The 25,486-nt window shown below is 39.1% G+C and overlaps 1 protein-coding gene across 1 annotated transcript in view; it reads right to left on the minus strand.

Moving 5' to 3' along the window:
- Window positions 1–9,496: 9,496 nt before the first annotated feature.
- WDR64 (WD repeat domain 64) overlaps window positions 9,497–25,486 on the minus strand; it is an 87,619-nt gene continuing 71,629 nt past the window's right edge. The window contains exons 24-28 of the mRNA XM_067464456.1: window positions 23,442–23,630; window positions 20,832–20,931; window positions 20,462–20,542; window positions 12,398–12,490; window positions 9,497–9,803 (exon numbers count right to left, since the gene is read on the minus strand). Of these exons, the coding sequence (XP_067320557.1) occupies window positions 9,675–9,803; window positions 12,398–12,490; window positions 20,462–20,542; window positions 20,832–20,931; window positions 23,442–23,630 (592 nt within the window). The 3' untranslated portion in view covers window positions 9,497–9,674. The remainder of the gene's footprint in view (window positions 9,804–12,397; window positions 12,491–20,461; window positions 20,543–20,831; window positions 20,932–23,441; window positions 23,631–25,486) is intronic.

Raw genomic sequence — 25,486 nt, forward strand, 5'->3', positions numbered from 1 at the left:
GCCAGAGAAGTCAGCCATAGCAGAGCACCTGATGAACCAACCTGGACACAGCATAGTCTTTGAGAACACAGAAAAGCTGGGTCACTCTAGCAACCACCATGTCAGGCTACACAGAGAAGCCACTGAAATCCACAAGCATGTGGACAATTGCATCAGAAAGAAAGAAACCATGAAAATGAACAAAATCTGGCTACCAGTACTCAGAAAACTCTAAAATTATAACAGTAAATAAAAAACAAAACTCAGGGGAACTCCAGACAAGAAACAATCAGGAACACCTAATCACCTGTCAGCAAAGGATTTTCCCAGTCAGTAACAAGTCAGACCTAAAAACTGTCAAGCCATCAAATGCTAATCAAGGTGGCCAATTGAAACATTCACACCTAGCTCCAACAGACAAGAGTTCTTTCTCCCACCCTGGACTGTACAGATATATAAACCCAATTTTCCTAGTTTCCAACAAACCTCACAACCTCCGAGGAAGCTTGCCACAGATGCAGGTGAAACATCAGGAGAGAATGCTTCAAGAACGTGGCCATACAACCCGAAAAATCTACAAGAACCCAATGAATAAATAAATTCTTCCATCCCGACACTGAGAATGTGGAAACCCGCACAGCTGGCTGCCTTACATCTTAATGCACATGTGGCAAGGCTAGTGGGGCAAATCCGGCCCTCTGTCATTTTATGGCCCTCCAGATGCTGGCCTACAACTCCTGTATTGCCGAGCATTAGACCTCATAACTAGAGTCGATGGGAGTTGTCATTCAGTAACATCTGATAGGCTGCAGTTTGTTCTGTTTACGGTAGTCAGGATAGAGGGGATTGGATTTAGATCCAAATCTTGTGGATATGGTGTCTGACTTTAAAATGACTTTTAACCTTTCCCCAACCTCAGAGGCCCAAATGCTATTGGGTTGCAATTCCCATTCTTCCCTGTCTGCATGACGTATAATCAAAAGTGATGGGAGTTGTCATTCAATAACATCTAAAGATTTTTATACTTGTCATCAATGTATTTGGATTGTTGTTTACATGATTTTAATATGTCGTAAGCTGCTTTGGGTCCCATGAGGGAGAAAAACAGGATATAAATGAAGATTTATTATTAAAGAGCATTGACCACTATATGTGTGTGTGTATATAGTTGGCCCTCTGTATCCATGGATTCTCAGTTCATAGATTCAATGGCCCTTTGAAGGCAGCCATAAGGATGATGCTCCAGCAAAGGATCACCGCCTTGTCGGGGCGCTGGAGCTTGAGCACCTCAATGATGTCATGAGCGAAACCGTGAAGGGCCACCCAAGACGGGACGGTTGTGGCAGAGAGGTCAGACCAAGCATGATCCCTGGGGAAGGCAATGGCAAACCACTCCAGTATCCTTGCCAAGAAAACTAAATGGACCAGTACAACCAGAGATATGTCGGTATGCCATTGGAAGATGGGACTCCCAGGTCGGAAGATGGCCAAAATGCTACTGGGGAGGAGCAGAGGATAAGTTCAACTAGCCCCAGATGTGATGACGCAGCTAGCTCAAAGCCGAAAGGAAGGCTAGCGGCCGACGGTACTGGAGGTGAACGACGAATCCGATGCTCTAAAGATCAACACACCATAGGAACCTGGAATGTAAGATCTATGAGCCAGGGCAAATTGGATGTTGTTATTGGTGAGATGTCAAGACTAAAGATAGACATTCTGGGGGTCAGCGAACTGAAATGGACTGGAATGGGCCACTTCACATCAGATGACCACCAGATCTACTACTGCGGACAAGAGGAACATCGAAGAAATGGAGTAGCCTTCATAATTAATAAGAAATTCGCTAAAGCGGTGCTTGGATACAACCCAAAAAATGACAGAATGATCTCAATTCGAGTGCAAGGAAAGACTTTCAACATTACAGTGATCCAAATATACGCCCCAACCACAGCTGCTGAAGAAGCAGAAGTAGATCAGTTCTATGAGGATCTGCAGGAACTACTGGATAATACACCAAAAAGAGACATTATTTTCATTACAGGAGACTGGAATGCCAAGGTGGGAAGTCAAATGACAACTGGGATCTCCCAGCATGGGCTGGGAGAACAAAATGAAGCGGGACGCAGGCTGATAGAATTCTGCCAGGAAAACTCGCTGTGTATAACGAATACTCTCTTCCAACAACCTAAAAGACGGCTTTACACATGGACTTCACCAGATGGTCAACACCGAAATCAGATTGACTACATCCTTTGCAGCCAAAGGTGGCGGACATCCATCCAGTCGGTGAAAACAAGACCTGGGGCTGACTGTAGCTCAGATCACGAACTTCTTATTGCCCAATTTAGAATAAAACTAAAGAGATCAGGGAAAATACACAGACCAGTTAGATATGATCTCACTAACATTCCTAGCGAATATACAGTGGAAGTGAAGAACAGATTTGAAGGACTAGATTTAGTAAACAGAGTCCCAGAAGAACTATGGACAGAAGTCCGCGACATTGTTCAGGAGGCGGCAACAAAGTATGTCCCAAAGAAAAAGAAAACCAAGAAGGCAAAATGGTTGTCTGCTGAGACACTGGAAGTAGCCCAAGAAAGGAGGAAAGCAAAAGGAAACAGGGATAAGGGGAGATATGCCCAGTTAAATGCGCAATTCCAGAGGTTAGCCAGAAGAGATAAGGAACTATTTTTAAATAAGCAATGCATGGAAGTGGAAGAAGACAACAGAATAGGAAGGACAAGAGACCTCTTCCAGAAAATTAGAAACATTGGAGGTAAATTTCAGGCAAAAATTGGTATGATAAGAAACAAAGATGGCAGGGACCTAACAGAAGCTGAAGAGATCAAGAGAAGGTGGCGAGACTATACAGAAGATCTGTATAGGAAGGATAATAATATTGAGGATAGTTTTGACGGTGTGGTGAATGAATTAGAACCAGACATCCTGAGGAGTGAGGTTGAATGGGCCTTAAAAAGCATTGCTAACAACAAGGCAGCAGGAGACGACGGGATCCCAGCTGAACTGTTTAAAATCTTAAAAGATGATGCTGTCAAGGTGATGCATGCCATTTGCCAGCAAATATGGAAAACACAAGAATGGCCATCAGACTGGAAAAAATCAACTTATATCCCCATACCAAAAAAGGGAAATGCGAAAGACTGCTCCAACTTCCGTACAGTGGCCCTTATTTCTCATGCCAGTAAGGTAATGCTCAAGATCCTGCAAGGAAGACTCCAGCAATACATGGAGCGAGAGTTGCCAGATGCTCAAGCTGGGTTTAGAAAAGGTAGAGGAACGAGAGACCAGATTGCCAATATCCGCTGGATAATGGAGAAAGGCAGAGAGTTTCAGAAAAACATCTACTTCTGCTTCATTGACTATTCTAAAGCCTTTGACTGTGTGGATCATAATAAATTGTGGCAAGTTCTTGGTGGGATGGGCATACCAAGCCACCTTGTCTCTCTCCTGAGGAATCTGTACAAGGACCAAGTCGCAACAGTCAGAACTGACCACGGAACAACAGACTGGTTCAAGATTGGGAAAGGCGTACGGCAAGGCTGCATACTCTCACCCAACCTTTTTAACTTGTATGCAGAACACATCATGCGATGTGCGGGGCTGGATGAATGCAAAGCTGGGGTGAAAATTGCTGGAAGAAACATTAACAACCTCAGATATGCAGATGACACCACTCTGATGGCCGAAAGCGAGGAGGAGCTGAGGAGCCTTCTAATCAAGGTGAAAGAAGAAAGCGCAAAAGCCGGGTTGCAGCTAAACGTCAAAAAAACCAAGATTATGGCAACAAGAATGATTGACAACTGGAAAATAGAGGGAGAAACCGTGGAGGCCGTGACAGACTTTGTATTTCTAGGTGCAAAGATTACTGCAGATGCAGACTGTAGCCAGGAAATCAGAAGACGCTTACTTCTTGGGAGGAGAGCAATGTCCAGTCTCGATAAAATAGTCAAGAGTAGAGACATCAGACTGGCAACAAAGATCCGCCTAGTCAAAGCCATGGTATTCCCTGTAGTCACCTACGGATGTGAGAGCTGGACCTTAGGGAAGGCTGAGCGAAGGAAGATCGATGCTTTTGAGCTGTGGTGTTGGAGGAAAGTGCTGAGAGTGCCTTGGACTGCGAGAAGATCCAACCAGTCCATCCTCCAGGAAATAAAGCCCGACTGCTCACTGGAGGGAAAGATACTAGAGACAAAGTTGAAGTACTTTGGCCACATCATGAGGAGACAGCAAAGCCTAGAGAAGACAATTATGCTGGGGAAAGTGGAAGGCAAAAGGAAGAGGGGCCGACCAAGGGCAAGATGGATGGATGGCATCCTTGAAGTGACTGGACTGACCTTGAGGGAGCTGGGGGTGGTAACGGCCGACAGGGAGCTCTGGCGTAGGCTGGTCCATGAGGTCACGAAGAGTCGGAGACGACTGAACGAATGAACAACAACATAAGGATGATGTGGCCCTTGAGGAAAATGAGGTTGGAACCCGTCTTAATGGATGGGGTGACATTTTGTAAGTGGGTCTTCTTACCCCAAACAATCCACTTTCATTATCCTAGGCTTACTTAAGTGATACCTTACAGCTTGAGGATGATGGCCCCCCAAGTGTAATGTCTTGGTGGTGGATACGTAGGTGTCTTGATCCATATGTTCTTCTGCAGTGAGGTCATTGGTTTCCAGGTAGAAGGCAGTCCAGGTCAGAGTAGGCTTGACGCACCTTTGTGGTTCATCACCACAGACATATCCACTGGGATATCTGTCCATAATACCCACAAGTTCCTATGACTCCACCAGTCTTATCACTTTCATTTGATGCCTCAACGCTTACCTTTAGGGAAGGAGGGATAGAATCATAGAATCAAAGAGTTGGAAGAGACCTCATGGGCCATCCAGTCCAACCCCCTGCCAAGAAGCAGGAATATTGCATTCAAATCACCTCTGACAGATGGTCATCCAGCTTAGAAGGGGAAGAAAATTGTAGGAAAATCTGACTTTAAGCATATATTTAGTATATATTTCAATGTGTATCTCCATGGATGTATTCTTAGAGCTGATTTGTATATTCACTATTTGTATGTATTTTCAGCAAGTTATTCATTTGAAGTTATTCTCTGAGAACACATCCACTCTCAGTTTAATTGCAGTTCTCTTTTGAAATGAATATACCAACTGAAATTATAACTCTGAATGCTTACTTGAAACAATGTACATAAAAGTACAGTTTTATTATTTGTGTGCTATCCTACTCATTGTTTTTAAGACCTGGGCTATTATTTATTTATTTATATCCTGCTTTTCTTTCATGGGTGGGATGCAAAGCGGTGAACAATGGTTAAAACAACAGAAATTAAATGACACAAAAAGCACAACATCACAACCCCAAATAAAACAGATAAACAAACTGCATGTGACACAAACCATCTACAGCAAACTTAATAAATGCATCATATACCATTAAAATTCCCACTGAGGTTATCCATAAAAACATTATGCTAAAAATCCTAGTAGTTCCATTTCTTTAGACCATGTAAACATTGCTAAGTCCAAAGTGGCTTTCAGTGATGTGCCTTAACAATAGCTGCCTCGTCATTGCTTGTTATGGGTTATTGGGAAAGATCTGATTCCACATGAAAGTTTTAACTTTCTAATGGGATTCTACAAAACTCTTTGTAAGGAAAAGTGAGAAAATAAAAGAGTGAGAAAAGTCATATTTTTTGGTCACTGCCAGCACCTGTATGTTACTGTAACTAGTATGAAAAAAACAGGTGTTAATTAGCAAAGCCACTTTAGTAACAAAAATACATTCACAGTTCTTAGTTTTTTTTTTTCTCAGATACTGAAAGAGTACAGTATGTGCAACTGCATTCGGAAGGCATGCAAATCTGATGGCTTAAAGATAGAAATCATACGTTTAGCACATCACCTGCTACTTCTGTGGTGCAGCAAGAGCGTCAATTAAAGGCTCCAGTTTTTTTATCAGATAATGTTTATACCACTTAAAGTAAAATGTGTTGTTATAATATGTGTGAAATGAAAACAAGCTAAATAAAATGTTTCATCTATTAAAACAATTGATAAAGACACAGGTTAAACTGTTTATATTATTACCACTGGCTCTGCTTTTCAAACCTTTCATAAGCAATAGGTTCTTCAAACTGAGTTGAAAGATATGGCCATAATTTCAAATTTCAATCCCACTATTGTAGGCAGAACTATACATTCAGATTGCCAGTATTGCTTTTATCTTTGAATCCAGAGTTTCTCTTCTATGCTGGTGTGTGTATTTATTTTCATCTAAGAATTAATCAGAATCTACTTCAATACCTTAAGTGAGACTAGACATGCAGAAATATCGCTGCCCCATAAACATTGTGATGTGAAAACAGATCTGTGCTTGAAATTAGCTTGTTTGAAAAGTTAGATAATGGAAGATCTTTTATTAAGGATGCTATCTTATATAGCTATTTGGAAGGGGTTGAGTTCTGAAGCCCCTAGACTCAAGAGCCAAGAACACATAATATTCTGTCTCAAGACTGCCTTTTTAAGCACCTGATACAAGAGAGCAGGAAAAAAGCCACACCATTTAGATAGATACAGGCTCAAGACTCATGTGAAAACCATCCTAAGTGTACAAATGAAATGCATAAGAGGTCTTTTCCCCATTCTCTTGGGAAAGGGCCATTAAAACAGCTAGGCTGAGACATAGAGCATTTCCAATCAATGAGCCTGTTACCTTTTTAAAAGATTTGGAAATATGGTTTCCTTTTTAGCACTTTGTAAATGTCTTTCTCTTTCTTTCCACTACTTTCTATTCCTCCTCCTTTTTTCCCATGATTACTAGTTTTCTATTTCAAACATTCACCTTTTGCTCGAGATTGCCCTTTAATCTCCAGCTACTAGAGTGGGGAAACAAAGGAATAAGGTAAAGCTGTCAGGCCATATTTTAAATGGAAGGAGTAGATCAGGGAAGGCTGTTAAGATTTGTGTCATATAATGAATCACATTCTCAGAAAGGCAAAGAAAGCTAGGTCAGCTGAATGGCCCATTTTCTTTTGCTGGGATGCTATTTCTCTGTGCATTGATGAAAGTGTTGTATCATCGGGCCTCATTGTTACAAGCTCATCCAAAATCGATGAACAGCTATCATGCAGCTTCTGTATGTGGAACACATATTGAATTGCATGCCTTGTAGATGCCTCAGTAGGCATCAAGACTTAAACTATCTCCACACAAATGAACAGTCCAATTAGAATAACATGTTATTGAATATTGTCACAGAATTTCCCAACAACCCAATATATAAGTCACAATGCAGAAGTAACTGTTATGGTAATATTATATAACTATTTTAAAACTTAATACTCAAGGAGGAAGATCCAGTCACATACAGGCAGTCCCCGAGTTACAAACACTAGACTTACAAACAACTCATAGTTACAAATGGGAGTGAAACAATAGGAAGTGAAGGAAATATACCCCTTGGAAGGGAAATGAACTCCTGAAAGTTATCATGTGTGAAAGGTGGCTTTATCACCAATCCTTGTTTCCACAACAAGCCACATTTTTCAAAATCCAATTATTGTGGAATCAGAAAGTGAAGTGAAATCTTTTGAACAGGAGCACAGACAGCAAAACAAACACCACAGGGGTATTTATTTATCATGTCATCAGCAACCATACCATGGTGTTACAATTCTAACAGAACAAAACAAACACACAGATTAAAAAGAAAAAAAACACACACACACAGATTTTGCAAACCAGAAGCAACCAGAGACCACGGGGGGTTAACCCTTCCATATACTATTCAAAGCTAAAGAAAAAACAAACCCATATTTTTGTTTAGAGTTACACTTTAAAAACATTCCTATTCTGACTTACATACAAATTCAACTTAAGAACAAAACAACAGAGCCTTTTTGTTCGTAACTTGGGGACTGCCTGTAGTTACATTGCTTTGCTCATTGCAGCTGTTTAGGGATTATAAAATGAGGATAAACCCTGGAGCAGCCTACACCAGTGTATCGCAAGGAACCCTCATTTTTGTTTTGTTTTTTAGTGCAGAAATAGACAGTGTTCCCTAGCAGCGCATTTTTCGTCTGATTGCAGACTTTAAGCAAATCTCTATCACATATTTTTCATGTCATCCCACCATTCAACACTCATTTTCAATTTGTGTCATCTAGCTCCTCCCCCTTTATCCTACTTTAAACTGTGTGTAGAAGGGGCCTATGTGAATGTTGGAGGAAGTTATTGAAATATAGTGTAATGCTGCCTGGGAACCAGAAAAGAACTGTGATAAACCATCCAAAAGCACCCTCATGAGTTGGTGTCTATTGACAGCATTGCTAATTTCCAAAACTTTTAATATGTTTCTCCCAGTGTTATCTGCTGGCTTTACACATTTCAAAATAATACGTATTTGCTTATATTAAGCAGCCTCATCCTTCCCTTCTTCCTATATGCTTTTTGTATATAGCACCAGAGAGTCTATATAATAATCACGGTGGAGGCACAGCAGAAATATCTCTTCGAAATAAGTAGAAAAACAGATTTCTGAACACAGCTTTAATATACTTAATTTTGTAGCCTTCACAAGTATAGGCAAAGTTAAATCAAAATGTGCCCTTCACTGTGAGCATCCAGTTAGTGCTGAGGTTATACAAAGCACTCCAGACCAGAGTATTTTCCAAACAAAAATGAATAGTGCTGTGTTCAGTTATTTGACCTGAAAATGTTTGATTCAGAATTCCAAAGCAGCAATAATAGTAATTGTTCCTGCATTTTTCCAGACCGCAAACCGGTGGTATGAAGCTTTAATTTCTTGAGACATTTTGGACTTCAGATCCTTGAAGTCCCAGTCAGAATGGGGACAAAAAGTCATGTCTCCTTATAAAGGATCACATATCACCATTCTGCTAGTTTCAAGTTACCCATGAGTACATCCACACTGCAGAATTAATGCAGTTTGATGCCATTTTAACTGCTATAGCTCAATTCTGTGGAATAAGGGGAGATTATGGCCATTTTCTTCTGTGGTGACAAGGGGCTGATTTTATTGATTTTCTTGAGGGTGTAATTACATTCAATCACTCCAGCAACTTTTACAAGCGATTGAAGAAAATATTACAAAAACCGCTGAATGCAATCCAGTTATACCAAAATAATGCATAGCCCCACACTTCTGAGGCAATATCATAGATTCATGTAACAAAGGAGTGGTCAGTGATGCTACATTTTTCCCTACATCCCTGATTTTTCCCTACATACACTCCAACTTTCACTTGTTCAGTCAGATGAAGAAAAGCCTTCAGGGATGGAGTTTGAATGATGTAGCCAAAGTGGAAGGCACTATCAGTTACTGTATGGGGTACTGCCACAAAGATTTTTTTTCCAAAGTCAGTTTGATGAGTGGGTTCAAAGGTGGTGCAAATATAAATACAAAATATCCACCTCACCTGATGGACACTATTTTGAATCATATGTTATAGACAAGGAGTTACTTTACACATATATGTAGTTGCTTATGTCCCATGTTGTTAATAAAGGAGTTATGACCTGACAGATATTCCTTTCAGTAGCAGGTAAAGAAAGTTTGAAGTTTGACCTTTAGATGTCCTGGTAATGAAAGATTGAAATTTAATTTCAGTACAGAAATTCAGATCACTGATTTTGCTTTGTTGTTTAGGTTTTATTTCTGTAATGTTCCATCACAACATGTTCACGGCTTTTATATTGGGACCCTGTACGTGATGGGGAGGAGATTGGTGTCTGGCTAGCATCTCCATCCCTTCTGACCATGAAACGTGATGGCTGCAAAAGAAAAAAAGGCGTCATATGCTGATTTATTGTGCTTAAAATGTCAAGTAATTATCAGTTTGTTTTCTGTGTGCAACATGTACTCATTTCTGCAAGAGATTCTAAATTTCCAAAAGTATTTTAGCAAATAATATGAATGTATTACAATTTCTTTAAAACGCTCGCACTATAGATTGGCATTTATGCTTTTCAATCCATTTATACAGTTACTATATGTAGCTTTTGCATTACTCCCTTAAATCTGCCTTACTTTTCCTTCAGATTTAGTTAAATGTGTATAGAACATTTAAGACTGGTGTCCAATTTAAGGCTATTTTTGAGGGAAATCTATGTAGGAAGGAGCAATATAGCTACATTAGAGGTTTGGAAGGTCATTATATTCTAGAATTGTTGTCAATGTCCAGCTGACTCCCTTCAGCAACTGTGCGCAATTTCCTAGTATACTAAAAAAAAACCCTATAACTACCTAAGGCCAAGACAAACCTTGCTTTCTTTGTTCATTTTACTTTAGGATCTTGGATAAAGTGAACTCCAGTAGATACACCTTGAAACAGTGGATTCAAATTGCAAGAAGGAGATTGAGACTAAACATGAGGTAGGATTTCTTAATGGTGAGAGCTCTTACGACAGTGGAACAGACTAATGCTTCTTAAGTTATTTAATGCGGGGGACCAGGATTCCCCTCTCCCAGTGTAGTAGGGACTAATATCCTATTTGTATCCATTGGCTGCCACAGTTCTTCACTTTCCTGGAAACTCCCCAAGGATCAGCAGTTTATGGCTCACAGACTGGTACCAACACTTAGAGTAGAACTGGAACAGATTGTCCCAGAAGATGGTAGTCTCTTCATCACTGATTTATTTACATCTCCCGCCTGAGGGCTTCATTTCTCATATCTGTATTATTTAAAATGAATATATGCAGTACAATCTCCCATATTCACTTGAATGGTATTTTTGGTTTGATTTACTCATCTTCTTCAAAATATGTCATCAGGGAGTATCTAGTTCCTCCTGTATTGTTTCATGGTATTCTTGGACCAGAGGTGTTTCATTTGGTTTCAGTATTACTTGTGATTTCACACATGCATGCAAAGTCTGGGAATGTATCCCCTATAGGAATTAAGGCCATACTATATATTATTGCTGTTTTTTAAATTATTGTTATTATATGGCCCCCTGGTGGCACAGTGGGTTAAATTGCTAAGCTGCTGAACTTGCTGACCGAAACACTGGCGGTTCGAATACGGGGAGAGGGGTGAGTTCTCGCTGTTAGGCCTTGCTTCTGCCAATCTAGCAGTTCAAAAACATGCGAATGTGAGTAGATCAATAGGTATCCCATCGGCAGGAATGTAATGGCATTCCATGCAGTCATGCTCGCCACATGAGCTAGGAGACATCTATGAACAATGCCAGCTCTTTGGCTTAGAAATGAAGATGAGCACCACCCCCCGGAGTCAGACACAGCTAGACTTAATGTCAGGGGAAACCTTTACCTTTACAATTATATATATTCCATCCTTTCTGGGACCCTAGGCAGCTTACAAATGTTACCACATTGCTTCAATTGTAAGACACCATCAATTGTAAGACATACTACCTCCACCAACAAAAATATATTATGGTATAGCAGGATATACCTGTGATTCTAAGACACACACAATTTTAGAGATGTTTATATAGGGAAAATGTGCATCTTAGAATTGAAGAAATTCTGTAAAACTATTAAAATGCTTATAAACAGTAAAACACCAAATTGTCATCATTGAAATGGAATTAAAACTACCCATACAATGAAAACAATTAAAATCCATTAAAAACAAAACAAAAACAAAACCTCAGCACAATAGCACAAGATTGTAGAGCCCAGGAGGCTCATAATACATGATAACAGTTCTTAAGTTAGCCTGGAGTTAAGCTCTATGTATTGCAACTTTCCAGTTTTTGATTTGGTAATTGAGGAGAGCAGCAATAGAATAAGAATAAAATTATTACTCTTGGCCTACATTCTTATACATCTTTTAGCATAACATTTCTGAAAAGTTGTAATAGTATGCAGTATGACAATTATTACAATTCATTTTGTGTACTTCTCTTCCCCCTCCCCCCCCCCCCTCTCACCTCAACCCCAAGACGAAAATACCTAGAAAATGTATTTTTGGTATTTGGAAATTTCATTGAATGCTGCAAACATTTTGTGTATTAGATTACTTTTATTTTCTTACTTATTCCAAAGTGTAAATAAACTTGAGAAATAACTAACCTAAGAGAATTTGTCATTTAGGCAATAGAGTTAACCAGTGGTAGTAACCATGCGGCCTTCCAGCTGTTGAACTACAACTCTAAGAATTATTAACCACTGACTACGCTGGGGCTCATGGAAGGTGCAGTCCAACAACATCAGAAGGGGGGGGGGTGCATTTTGGCCACCCTTCAACTAAAATTTAGCTCATTTAGCTCAGTTCTCTTATCAGTTCAGGATATGTGTTTTCTTCTCTTGGCTGCAACACAAATTGAAATACTCTTTATCTGGCCCATACTCTTAGGCTTAATCTACATCCCATATGAAGAAATGATGAATAGACTTACTGTAGTAAACATTATTCTGCTTCGCTTGATGATACTGTCGACAGATCCATTTTTTCCTGCAGTAGTACTTGTCAAACTTGGGGGACTTAAAACCTTTTATAAATAAGTCAGAAAAATCACAAATTATGTAGATAAGTACAATATTTTTTTAAAATTCCAGACTAAAGAATACTTGATTTTATAGAATTATTTTCAGGGAACATTCCTAATATGTAAAGTTTACTGGTTTTTAAAAAGTTTTTATTATTTATAACTGCATAGCAATACTTAGTGGTAGATCAACATGGTGTAGTGGTTTGAGTATCATGTTTCAACTCTGGAGATTCAGGTCAAAATCCCTACTCAGGAGTAAAAACTCACTCTATGACCTTGACATTATCTTAGCCCCAGAGGAAGACAGAGACAAGAAGTGCCATGATAGGGTCACCTTAGAGTCTCCATAAATAAAAAAAGACTTCAAGGTACATAATAGCAAAATCAATATTTTTTCCAGTTTTACATATGAGCTTGTAGTTTCAGCTGGAATAGTTGAAGCTGAAAAATGAAACAGTTGAAACTGTTCTCTTCTACTTCTGTTTACAGAAAAGAAAAAAGTTATAAATAAACATAAAATTGACCCTATGTGCTTGTGTTGAATAAGTTTGTCCAAGGAACTCAGACCATCTACAGAAGCTATTAAACAACAAACATTTTACTGCAGCCTGTCTTCTTAAATCTATTTTAGTTATTTGTGCTGTACTTGTAGAAGTTCATGTCCAACCCCATCCACACAGCCAATAGAATTGTTGCCTCAAATCCAGTGATTCTTTCTCTCTATATATACTATTTCTGTATATATTGAAATTCATGATATTCCATCAAACAACTGTCTAGCAGGCTATCAGGAGCATAAGTCTCCTGGATATTTCCCTATGTTTCTTAGCCAAATCAAAATATGTTTCTGGTGTGATTTTGGTAGTACCAGTATATTCAAAGTGTGGAAGTTGAATGGTTGTCTATTACTAATTTATAACCTGAAAGAAAAATAAATAAAAAGAATAAAATTATTGCATTCATGATCACATATATGGGCTTGCTCCTTTGCAGAGCATGAACTTGGGACTTTCTAAGTATTTGGTAGTAATACTGCTTGTCAAGAAAATCCAATGATAGGTTTGCCTTAGGTCAACCATAAATTGAAAATGACTTGAAGGCAACCAGTTGGCCATAACAACAAAGACTGTCTCCCTTCCATCAAAGAATGATCAGGTTGAAGATACTTTCCCATGCTCAAATAGGACAGTGGGATTTGCACAGCAAAAACAACAAGACTGTCTCCCTCCCATCAGAGAAAGAGCAGGTTGAAGATACTTTGTCATCCTCAAAGAGGACAGTGGATTTTACTCTGTTTTGTACTAATGTAAACACCTTCATTGCTCTGAGTGCTTCTCAATGGTTGTGCAGGCCAACTGTGTGATTTCCATTCTATAGGATGACATTCCAGAACAAGGATCAATGGCTATTAACCAGGTAGTCCCTCCATATTGACATGTTGCAACACTAATGGTGATCAGTGTTTTCTGCTGCTTCCTGATATTTTGTGATGTTACACCACACAGCACCACTGTATTGTAGTATTTTAACAAGCAATATGTTATTTTCCTTGCTCGTTGTCTTGTCTCTCACAAGGGAACTGTGGCTCTGTTGTTTGCATCAATGGCTACTTTTAATGGCCTCTTACATTGCAGGGGAAAGAAATGTTAATAGATAATCTGAGCATGTCTAACTTTGAAATCCTCAATCAATACTCGATTCAGTTATGGAGGATGGACTATTTCACCATTGGAAAACCCATACATGAACTTGTTCAGATCCTGCTTATAAATAGCTTTCTTAATCATCAGGCTGTATAGAAAAGGGAATGTGAAAAGTAAGGAATCAGTTATAGTATATAAAGACTTCTGTCTAGTAACCACTTGTGTAACTATTCACAAATGTTACCCTATTAGTATCAGATTACTATATTATCCACTCTTTTTTTCTTTGTTTATGTTGTGTTTTTTTTTCTGCTGACTCCAGCAATGCACAATAAAAAGCATTTTCAAGTATTATTCTAAAACAATCTGAAAACTATTTATCATTACCCGAAGCAGATTAGTTTTTCTGATTGAATAATTTTGTAGGATGTGATTATTTTGGTTCATGAAACACTTCATTACTCCCATACAGAAAGCATTTCTATAGCATACAGTTTACCATAATTAGTTTCCATTTTCTTTTGAGACAATTATTGTACTATTGTACTGTGGGGACTGCCCCCTCTTATATACATATAAATGCTGAAAACTGAAATAGTTGGCCCTCCCTTTGGAGTAGCACAAATGCAAGAGTATTTGGAGTAGGACTATGCATGCCTGCAGCTCAGTTGAAGCTGCCCTAGCCGTTCTCACTTTACACTCAGCCTGCCTATGTAAAGGAAGCAGCAAACACTCCTCAGATGCAAACAGCAATGTCTATCACCCATTGCAGCTCAGAAACCCTAGCCTGGTTTCTGGACACTTGCAACTAGATCTTGATGATTACTCTTTTGCACGTTCCTCTGCCAGTCTTAGTTTTTCTAGCTACTGAGATTCCTTGACTTCTTGACTTCTGGGCTGCTATTTATTACCTATTACTTATGCGGAATCTCTTCTTTCTCTGTTAGGACAAATTGAAAGTAATTTCTGCTTTCATTCTATACAATATGGAGCAGCAGCTAATTTTGGTTATGCATCCTTCTGCAGTTTCCCATGCTTGTGTTACTGTCATTGCAGGATTGGATATGTAATTGCTCATTCCCTTTCTCTTTTTTGTTTCTGAACATGAATTACTCTTCTTATGTGCAACTCAAATTCCTATGCTTTTTCCTCAAAGGTAATTCTAATTTTGGAACTTTATTTCAATACTACATTTAGGAGTTGGAGTTCTGAGAGAACATGTATATAGTTAGATTTCCCACCTTCAGCTCTACCCTCTTACCTGGGAATAAGCAACACTAAATTTATAGTTTCTTCTGAACTAATATATCTAAAAAGATTTTAATTATAGATGAATGACGCTATGTCTAATATTCATATTTACTTAAGTTTGCTATGTGTTATTTCTATATCAGTTTTACAGTTTGTTAAGAAAAATCTACATATTTTAAATGCTGCACAAAATATGCCTTCTTGTATACATTCAAGTTCATTTATAATTTTGACCAGCACTCCTCTCAATATATACCTTTTGCATACATTCTGTATGTATGCATTTTATATATAATTTTTTCTGTTTGCATTTTAATTGGAGAACAGAATCACAGAAGTCTGAAAATTGAAGGATAACTGTATATTACAATGTGAATCAAATGAATTTTCTTCATCCTTGATTCTGAGTGAGCTTCAGATTTCAGGTTCTTTTCTATAGGCTACATTTCTTTTTGCCTTGAGTCTCTTTGTGAAGAATTTAATTTTTGCACACAGAATAACATGTTCAAGCAAAAATGCTATTCCAAATAAAAACTATGTTGAAGAGAGAGAGACATTGATTATTTCTGAGTGACTGGAAGCAATGTTATTTTGACCTAAATGTTGTGTAACCACATGGATATCGTGACTCATCTTCCACTATTCATGCTATCTAAATCTTCCTCAAGAGGGTAGCTGTCCAAACCAATTATCCAACACCATGTGTGTGTGACCTCGATTCTCTTTTCCTTAAAATCATATTTGTTCATGTTAAATTTCTCTTAGTTGCTATCATTTTAATGATTCTCTTATTCTCTGCAGTATCAGTATCTATAATAGCATTTTGTAGTAAAATATCAAAGAGCTGAGTGGTACTTTTAAGGCCAACAGATTGATTACACAGCCTATCAAAAAAGTTTCTTAGATATGGTTGTCATGATTATCTATGGACGAGTAGATGGCAAGTGGTAGATGTTTTATGTTCTGAGTCTCAAAAACTAGAGGTGCTAGGGGAAAGCTGGTGCCAATTTTGGAATCAGCAGGCAGAATATATCCAGAAACAGGGCTAACATTCGAGGCACCAAAATGTGTGTTGGCCAGTGTTATAGCATGAGCTATAACATGAACTTTCATCATCATCATCACTTTATTTCTTAATTAGTCACTCTCCATCAAGGTGCTCCGAGTGACTTACAATTTAAAACAGTTAAAATAATTTAAATAATTTAAATTAATTAAAATAATTTTAAAAAATATAAAACTTTCAATATAAAAACATTCAAGATAAAAACATTCAACATAAAAACATTCAACATAAAAACATTCAGCAGTGACTATGGCAAAATTTGATCCAGTTACTTAAATGCACAACCAAACAGCCAAGTCTTGAGCGCCTTTAAAGCAATAGCATGAGCACTTATAAGTGTCTCTTATTTTCAGTCTGTCTGTTTGCAGTGCCATCTTAACACAGGGATATGATGGCTATTGGCCCACAAGCATAGAGGCCCTGTGCATATATATATATATATATATAGAGAGAGAGAGAGAGAGAGAGAGACCAGTATTTAACACTAATTTTTTGATCAACATTCATATCACTTGTTAACTTGATAGAAGGAAAAACATTATGACTTGTAATGGTGAGCAATATTTTGGAAGCAGAATGGATTCACAAGCACCATAAAGCCTCATAGTGCCTTCCAAAGGAAACTAAACCTTGATAACCACTCCTCACAGAACGGAGAGACCATAATGGTACCAAAAACATAAATGCATTTTAAATTCAAAAACATCTTAAGGTTGTGAGGTTTATGTCATCAAGAAGCAGGTTTTAATGAACCAGAACTTACCCCTTTTGATACCTAACTAAAATAGCTGAAATGTGATGCTGTCTCAATTTACACTCATTTAAAGTTTCCCCCGACATTAACTGAGATATTGGTGATTTCAAAGGGCACAGTGGGGAATAACAGAAGCAAAAACCTTGAAGGTTTTATAGTTTCTTTGATGGAAAGTGTAACACAATTTTCTTGGACCAATAAACTAGAAATGGAAAGAATGTCAAATGCCATAAATTGTGTAGAGAAAATGTATTGGGATAATGGCATATAAAAGTCTCATAAGAACCATTCTGGGTCAAATAAAAGGACTATTTATTCTAGCATTTTGTTCCCACACTAGGTAGCTCACAAACTACATTAGTGCAACTCTGCTGTCCTGCTGTTGTTCCTAGAAAGTGCTTATCAGGTGGATTCTGACTCTGATAATTAAAATGCTGTATTGTAATCATCTATCGGTATATAAATGTCAAAGTATGTATGTTGGTTGATTGATTTGTGCCACGAAGGCTTGATGGATCTAGCTCAAACTTGGCACATATATATGGCTTTCCAGATCTGGATCAAACTCAGCACACATTCCCATGATTACCCAACTTCAAATAATTGCAGATGTACAACTACAAAATCAACTCCATTTTGAAGCCAGAGCCAAGGGAAAGAATGAAGAAAGCACCAATTCAGGGACAAATCTAAGGGAGTGGCTGAGGGAACAAAGAGGATTAGTTGCTGCTAGATGTCATGGCCCTCTTTCAGGCATGTGTTGTTTGAGGACTAGATTGCTCAGAGGTGGAATGAACCCTGTGATCGTGTGGCTGAGGTGGGTGGTCTGAGCTTCTTTCTAGGCCTTGCTTGAGGCATAGGAGGACTCCCTGGTAGAAAATGGTAGGAAAGCAAGGAAGAGACCTTTGCCAGCATCACTGTAGCCTAGAATAAGTTGATTCCGCCCACCACCTGCCTACCACAAGGGAAAGGGGGAAGTAAGGAAAGAAGGCAGGCAGGAAGGCAGAAGAAGGAAGGAATGAAAGTAAGAAAGGAAAGAAAGAAAGGGAAGAGGGAGGGCAGAAAAAGAAGGGAAGGAAATTATGAAACAAAAAAGAAAGACAAATCAGGGAGGAGACAGAGAGGGAAGAAAAAAGAAAGGAGGATAAAGGAAGGAAGTAGTTATTTTATTATAGTGCTATACAGTTTTGTTTGAATGCTTGTATATTTTTACATATTGCCACTAACAAATGAGAAAATATTGGAAATGTATATTATCTTTAAAATCATATATTTCAAAAAATAGAAATGAAAGGTTTTTATGAGAGATGTGTCCCTATATATTTTGTTAGTACAAATTATGTGTGGATCTGTATCTCTTATAAGAAGTTAGTTTAACTTCCAGTTTGCTAGTAAAACTGGATTACTGTGTTGCGAAATGATGCATGTCTCAAAACTGTATCACCAACATGACATGTTTGGAAAGCTCTGCTCTAAATTTTTCTTGACACTCCCTAAATATCTGCTTTAGAAGACTGGAAAATGAACCAGAATAGTGTGGTGGGTATTGCCTGCCCCTCTTCCTCCCCTTTCCATGACACAGATTTCTTTTTGAGCTCCAATTTCTTGTGTTCACCTGGCCTTCTTATTCTCATGTTTCAGATTGAAGGTTGCAGCTGAAGGATTGAGGCATTTGCTAAGGTGAAGTTGGAAGGAGGGACTCCCTTATTCACAGCCCAGTCTCCAAACATACAACAAGGAGATGCCATAATGCAGAAATATCTACTGGAGGCATGCATGGGGAAAGCATCACAAATATAAGGGGAGACTAGTTCACTTAAGGTAGGGCAAACTAAAGTTTGATATGTTCATAAAAGAATCAAACTTGGCACTAAGAATTCAGTGCTACAAAACATTACTAGAGATTCAGTAGGGCTTGTCATCTCTTTAGAGAATCAGACCTTAAGGATGTAATGCAAACTTTCCCAAGAATAAGCTGTATTAAGAGCTGTCATCGCCCTCTTCCAAGCCAGGCCCAGGAGGATCTTGTCATCTTCCTCTTCCAAGCCAGACCCAGGAGGGTCTCCTCATTTCCCTCTTCCAAGCTGGGCCCAGGAGGGCCTTGTCATCGCCCTAATCGAAGCCAGGCTCAGGAGGGTCTCATCACCTCCCTCTTCCATGACAGCCCCGGGAGGTTCTTGTCATCGCCCTTCCACCAGTCCGCTGTGGCTCCAGTGGATTTGTTCTTTGTTCACTTTGGCATTGAATGTTTGCCACTCTGTTACTTCGTTGTAAACTGCGTGAGTCCCTTTGGGGAAATAGGGCGGTATATAAATAAATAAATTATTATTATTATTCAGTTCTTGTGGGGTTTTTTCGGGTTATATGGCCATGTTCTAGAGGCATTTCTCCTGACGTTTCGCCTGCATCTATGGCAAGCATCCTCAGAGGTGAGGTCTGCTGGAGCTGGGAAAAAAGGGGTTTATATATCTGTGGAATGACCAGGGTGAGACAAAGGGCTTTTGTAAGTTGGGCTAGGTGTGAATCTTTCAACTGACCACCTTGATTAGCATACAATGGGCTGACTGTGCCTGGAGCAAACTCTTCTTGAAAGGTGATTAGATGTCCCTGCCTGTTTTTCTCTCAGCTGTTTTTGCTGTTGCAATTTTAGAATTTTTTAATACTGGTAGCCAGATTTTGTTCATTTTCATGGTTTCTTCCTTTCAGTTGAAATTGTCCACATGTTTGTGGATTTCAATGGCTTCTCTGTGTAGTCTGACATGGTTGTGAGAGTGGTCCAGCATTTTTGTGTTCTCAAATAAAATGCTGTGTCCAGGTTGGTTCATCAGGTTATTATATAATAATAATTATTATATAATAATTATTAAATTATAATAATTATTATTATTCATCTACTAGCAAGGCCTTTGAATGAAGATGTGTTGCATTGTGGTTTAAATTTTTTCTACAGTCAATCTAGTTCGACATTAATGTACTGGATGTAGATACTTTATGGTCCACATTTAATACCTCATCACAAATCACAGGATACTAGCTGTAAGATTAATGTGATCTTAAATGAATCATACCAGAAGATTCAGATTAAAGGATGGAAACCAGTGTACAAGGAATTCCGATACATTTTCTTTAAAAGTTAAATTAGATTAAATTAAAATTGAGTACATGGTAGCAATTCACAATTTGGCTTTTTTAATTGCTTAATTTTAATGCTTCTTTCTTTATGAAACTTCCAATGTATCAGGTAACCCTGAACTCACCCTATATATAGGTATAGAGCCAAATACAATACCAGCATCTTTGTTTCCAGATTTGAAACTTTCCAGAGGCTGTTTGTTAATCTGTGAAACAAAAATAATATAGTCAACATCTTTTGAGCTCCAGAAAAGGAACTATCAGCCCCTCCCAGTTTTTCAGTGCTTAACCTATTAATTTAGATCTCGTATGAACATTTCTGGGCAATCCTCTTGTGGCTATATGAGCATAAACTTCCACCGACATATGGGGAGTAATGTCATGATTTTAAAAAAAATTATATCCAGTTGAGCTGTATTGTCTTTCAAAAAAATACACAAGTATTTTAGCAGTGTGAAATACAAGGGATCTAAAGTAGCAAGTGAATCTTAGTACCTTTGGAGAAGCTAAGGCTTTGAAAAATTTGAAATCATATTCAATTTCTGATGGACCAGGTTTTTTCAAGGATAAAGAACTTCTGGTTAGAGTCTTCCACCTGTTAAAAAAAAAGAAACACGGGTCAAGTGACAAAAGCAAGTGAAAATTTCAGTGCCATAATTAACATCTATAATAAAATAAACCTCACTTTTTAGTTCAGGGTAAGCTTGCGGGGGGGGGGGGGGGAGGATATATATTTAAAAATTACCCATGGATAGGTCAACGGTCATTCTACAGAAAGAAAAAAACCTTGAATTCTTCCACTGCTATTTCCTCACCCAAACATTAAAAAAGGCCAGAAGAGGCACTACAATGGAAGAGAAAGGTGGTCAGTGCTTTATTTATTTATTTATTTATTTATTTATTTGCTGTATTTGTATATCACTTTTCTCACCCCTGGGGGGACTCACAGAATATCTCCTGGGAATTACTAAGCTCTTGTTTTTTGTCATTCTACTCAAAGCAGAAGATGGTTCTTTTTGATAAGAGTTAAGTTACTGTACTCATAGTGACATGTGGAAAAGTCAAATCCAGTTTTTTTGGGCTTGATTTACTGACTAAAATTTCTAGATGAGTATATAGGGTAATATAAATGAAAAATAATATACAATTGTTTTGAATGATATTAATATCTATTAAATGCAGTTTTTATTTTAAATGACATAGAAGTATTTTCTTCCATGAGAAGTAAGTGAAGGAGAATGCAATAATGTCACCTTGGCTATCTACAATTCATGCGGGAGGAGTATTGTCATTTTATCTCTTTTGTCATTAAATTGAAGGACTGTAGAAATACCAACAGTTATATATCTTAAAAATAACAGCAGCTTCCTTGTGTTCCACAAGATAGGATTTACAAGCCAGCATAACCCACACCATTATTGAAACATATTATCTCTCATACATAAATTTGACAGGGTTTTAGAACATGTGCCATACACCATCACTTCATTTTTGTTCAATGCTGTCAAAGTAATAACCTGGGTGCTTTTTCTACATGCACATCCTTTCTCAGTTTTCACAAGGACACAAGGGCACCCATCCATCCCAAATCAATCTAACATGGCATTGCTCACAAAAAGGAACTGCAGGACAACCTTGAGACTCTTATTGTGAAAATATTTCATCTGTAGACTCAGACATTGCCATGCTGAGTCATCAGAAGAAGAGAAGCATTTTTGTTGCTTATAACAGCAGGTGAAATTAAGACGAGTAGAGGTAAAACAATGGCAATTTCACCTTCAAGTTGTGATCCAATAAAATAGGAGGGAGTTGGTACAGTAATCGAGAAGATGGATGATGGAGGCAGTCGTTCAACCAACTGCAACCAAATTGAGCTTTTTAATGAATATATGGGAACAATGTAGAATAAAAGCAGGAATAACGGGATATGTTGCATGCTCTACCGGATACCTTGTAATATTTGTAAACCCACCAATGAACTGGCAAATACTGAAAAAATTATTTTGCAGTACCATGTTGCTAACACTGCTTTTTTCACATGGTAATATTTTAGCATTTAATGAGTGGTAGTGGATCTTTGTGAAATATGTGGTGTATTTTTTACCTTGGCATGAGATGCCTTGGTATCTCATACTGCAAACTATATCATCTGTGACTGTCTCTATTACAGGGATAAGAGAGTAGATTTTTTTAATGGAAAAAAGAGTTAATGTGAGCAATTTAGGAGTTAGATTTTAGGAACAGAATATGGCCTCCTGGTCTGTCTGCTCTTTGGCATTTCTACCAACTAACAATATGGCGTATTTATGATTATTGAACGATCTTATCTGACGGGGCGAATTTAGTATCCTAGGATGCTTTCACCCCATCTAATGGATGAAGCCCCATGCTGGCCATCACACAACATTGTGTGACTTCCTGGGGAGGCCCCGCCCCCAACTGGGGTGAACGTGACCAATGGAGCCAGCATGGGTCCTCTCTGGAAGGGTGATGCTTCCCCTGTGTGATGGGGAAAGGATCACTGAGAGGGAGCTGCATGCAGGGCGACATATTCGCCCCACTGCCCCTCTTTTTCTGCCGTGATGCCAGGCAAAGCAAGACGCTTCAACTAACCTTTGTGATGAGGCCCTAAGTTCCATAAAGTTCCCATTTTCCCTTTAACAGTGCCAGTAGATAGCATTTGGGTCTTATTATATTATTGAACCAAGGAGGAAAAGTATGCAAAAGAAATACAATAAACAAGCAAAAGTAACAAAGGACAAAACACTTCAGTATTCCAGCTATGTGGGAGAAGGAAAGAAGGTCTTCTTCACAAGCCTCATTAATTCACTCCCAAAAGATTTTAGCCAAAATGTGCCCATGCAGTTTTTGATAACGGTAATTAAGGGATTTACATTGAAAGATAATTGCTGGCCTCTAATACTGATTGGTTGTGTTGCTCTGCCTCTTTGTACAGATATCATCCAGAGGATTTTGTGAAGTCTGTGAGTAAATTTCAGATTGAGAGCAGCCTTCCATGCTGGGGGTATGTCCTTAGAGATCAGTTTCCAAAGAAACAATAGATTTACAATCTAATGTAGAAGAAGAGAAGGTGTGAAATCTTACCTTTGCCTGTCAAGGACTAGGGGATATTCATACTTCTGCTTTTTCTCCATATATTTGCTGCCATCTCTTATTGTGAAGGGAAGTTCATTTATATCACAGGGCAAAATTATATCAGTAAGTTGAGAAATGTCAAACAATCTGCGCTGACCAAAATAACCAAAGTAATGTCCATCGGGTGAATGCCAAAGCCTTTGGGTGAAAAGAGTCACAGAAATAAACTTTTAAATCATCAAGTTCAAACAGAAGGAAGGTTGAGGCTTCTAATTATGTTATAAAAACTGGTGGTCAGAAAGCTCAGCCTGGGGAACAATTTTAGAAAATACAATTTTCAGAATGTCTGAACATCATGGCCAGTGGCCATATTGAGTTGGAAATACTGGGAAATACAGTCCAAAATAACACATTCTCCAGGCAGCGCCCAATACTAGTGTTCTATTGGGTTTTTTTTAAACGACCCCCCCCCCCAAAAAAAAAACAACAACCAGGCACAACTTACAACAAAATATTAAGAGCTAGTGCACAAGCTTACTGGCATTATGCACCCACTTTTTGTTTCCCTAGCATAACTGCTTTTTCTTCATAGAATTAGATTGTCCATCATATTTGCCATGTTTAGAAGCCACAGTCAGACCTGCTACCATTTTTGTTTCCAGCATTGAGCACAGTGGCATTGAGCACATAGCTGTCCTGCTAATTGCCTGGGAATTCAATTCTGTACCATGGATACATTGGAACACTGAAAGCAATGGATGCAGCAGCCAAGACCATACAATATAGGCAATAAAAGTTTTCCAAGAACCCAAGGGAGGACTAGCTCACCATTGTAGGAGCATTTGGATAGTGCTGTGTCAAGTTCATCCTTACCTCTGGAGATGGCCACATTTGCAGTTTTCCATACTATCACATTAAGGTGATTCATGCCCTTATGCAAAACTAAAATTGAGTTCAGTTGAACAGAAAAAGTAACACTGGCATATTATATTCAAAACAACTTTCATCCAAGATTTAATCCTGGATGAACGGGCAGATCTGGCGTGCATCACAGAGACCTGGCTGGACGAAGCGGGAGGTGTAAATTTGACCCAGCTTTGTCCACCCGGGTTCTCTGTGCAGCACCAACCGAGATCCGGAGGGCGGGGAGGCGGGGTTGCAGTAGTCTACAGAGATTCCATTCTTCTGACCAGGACCCCCATCCCGCAGTCAACAAATTTTGAATGCGTCCACCTGAGGGTGGGTGACCGGGACAGATTAGGAATTCTGCTAGTGTACCGTCCACCTCGCTGCACTACAGTCTCCCTACCTGAGCTAGCGGGGGTGGTCTTGGACCTGGCACTGGAGTCCCAACGGCTGCTTGTGCTGGGGGACTTCAATGTCCACGCCGAGGCTGCCCTAACGGGAGCGGTTCAGGACTTCATGTCTACCATGGCGAACATGGGGCTGTCCCAACAAGTATCTGGCCCCACCCACAGTGCTGGACATACATTGGACTTGGTTTTCTGTCAGGGATGGGAGGAAGGCGGCGGTGTTGAGGAGTTATCCATCTCTCCGTTGCCATGGACCGACCACCACCTGGTCAGCTTTAGACTTACTGCACCCCCTAACCTCCGCAGAGGTGGAGGACCTATTAAATTGGTCCGCCCCAGGAGGCTTATGGATCCGGAGGGATTCCTGATGGCTCTTGGGGAATTCCCCGCCACCTCGGTTGGTGATCCTGTTGATGCCCTGGTCGCTCTCTGGAATGGGGAGATGACTAGGGCAATAGACACGATTGCTCCAGAATGTCCCCTCTCAAGTAGCCGAACTAAACCAGCCCCTTGGTTTACTGAGGAGCTGGCAGCGTTGAAGCGAAAGAAGAGGGAACTAGAGGGCGTGTGGCGTTCGGATCCGAGCGAGCCAAATCGAACACGGTTTGTGTCCTTTTTAAGGTCATATGCCGCGGCAATAAGAGCCGCAAAGAAAACTTTCTTTGCGGCCACTATTGCGTCTGCAAAGAACCGTCCGGCTGAACTGTTCCGAGTTGTCAGAGGCCTGTTAAAACCCACCAT

The sequence above is a fragment of the Anolis sagrei genome, chromosome 1 (assembly GCF_037176765.1).
Source record: "Anolis sagrei isolate rAnoSag1 chromosome 1, rAnoSag1.mat, whole genome shotgun sequence".
Lineage (NCBI taxonomy): Eukaryota > Metazoa > Chordata > Lepidosauria > Squamata > Dactyloidae > Anolis > Anolis sagrei.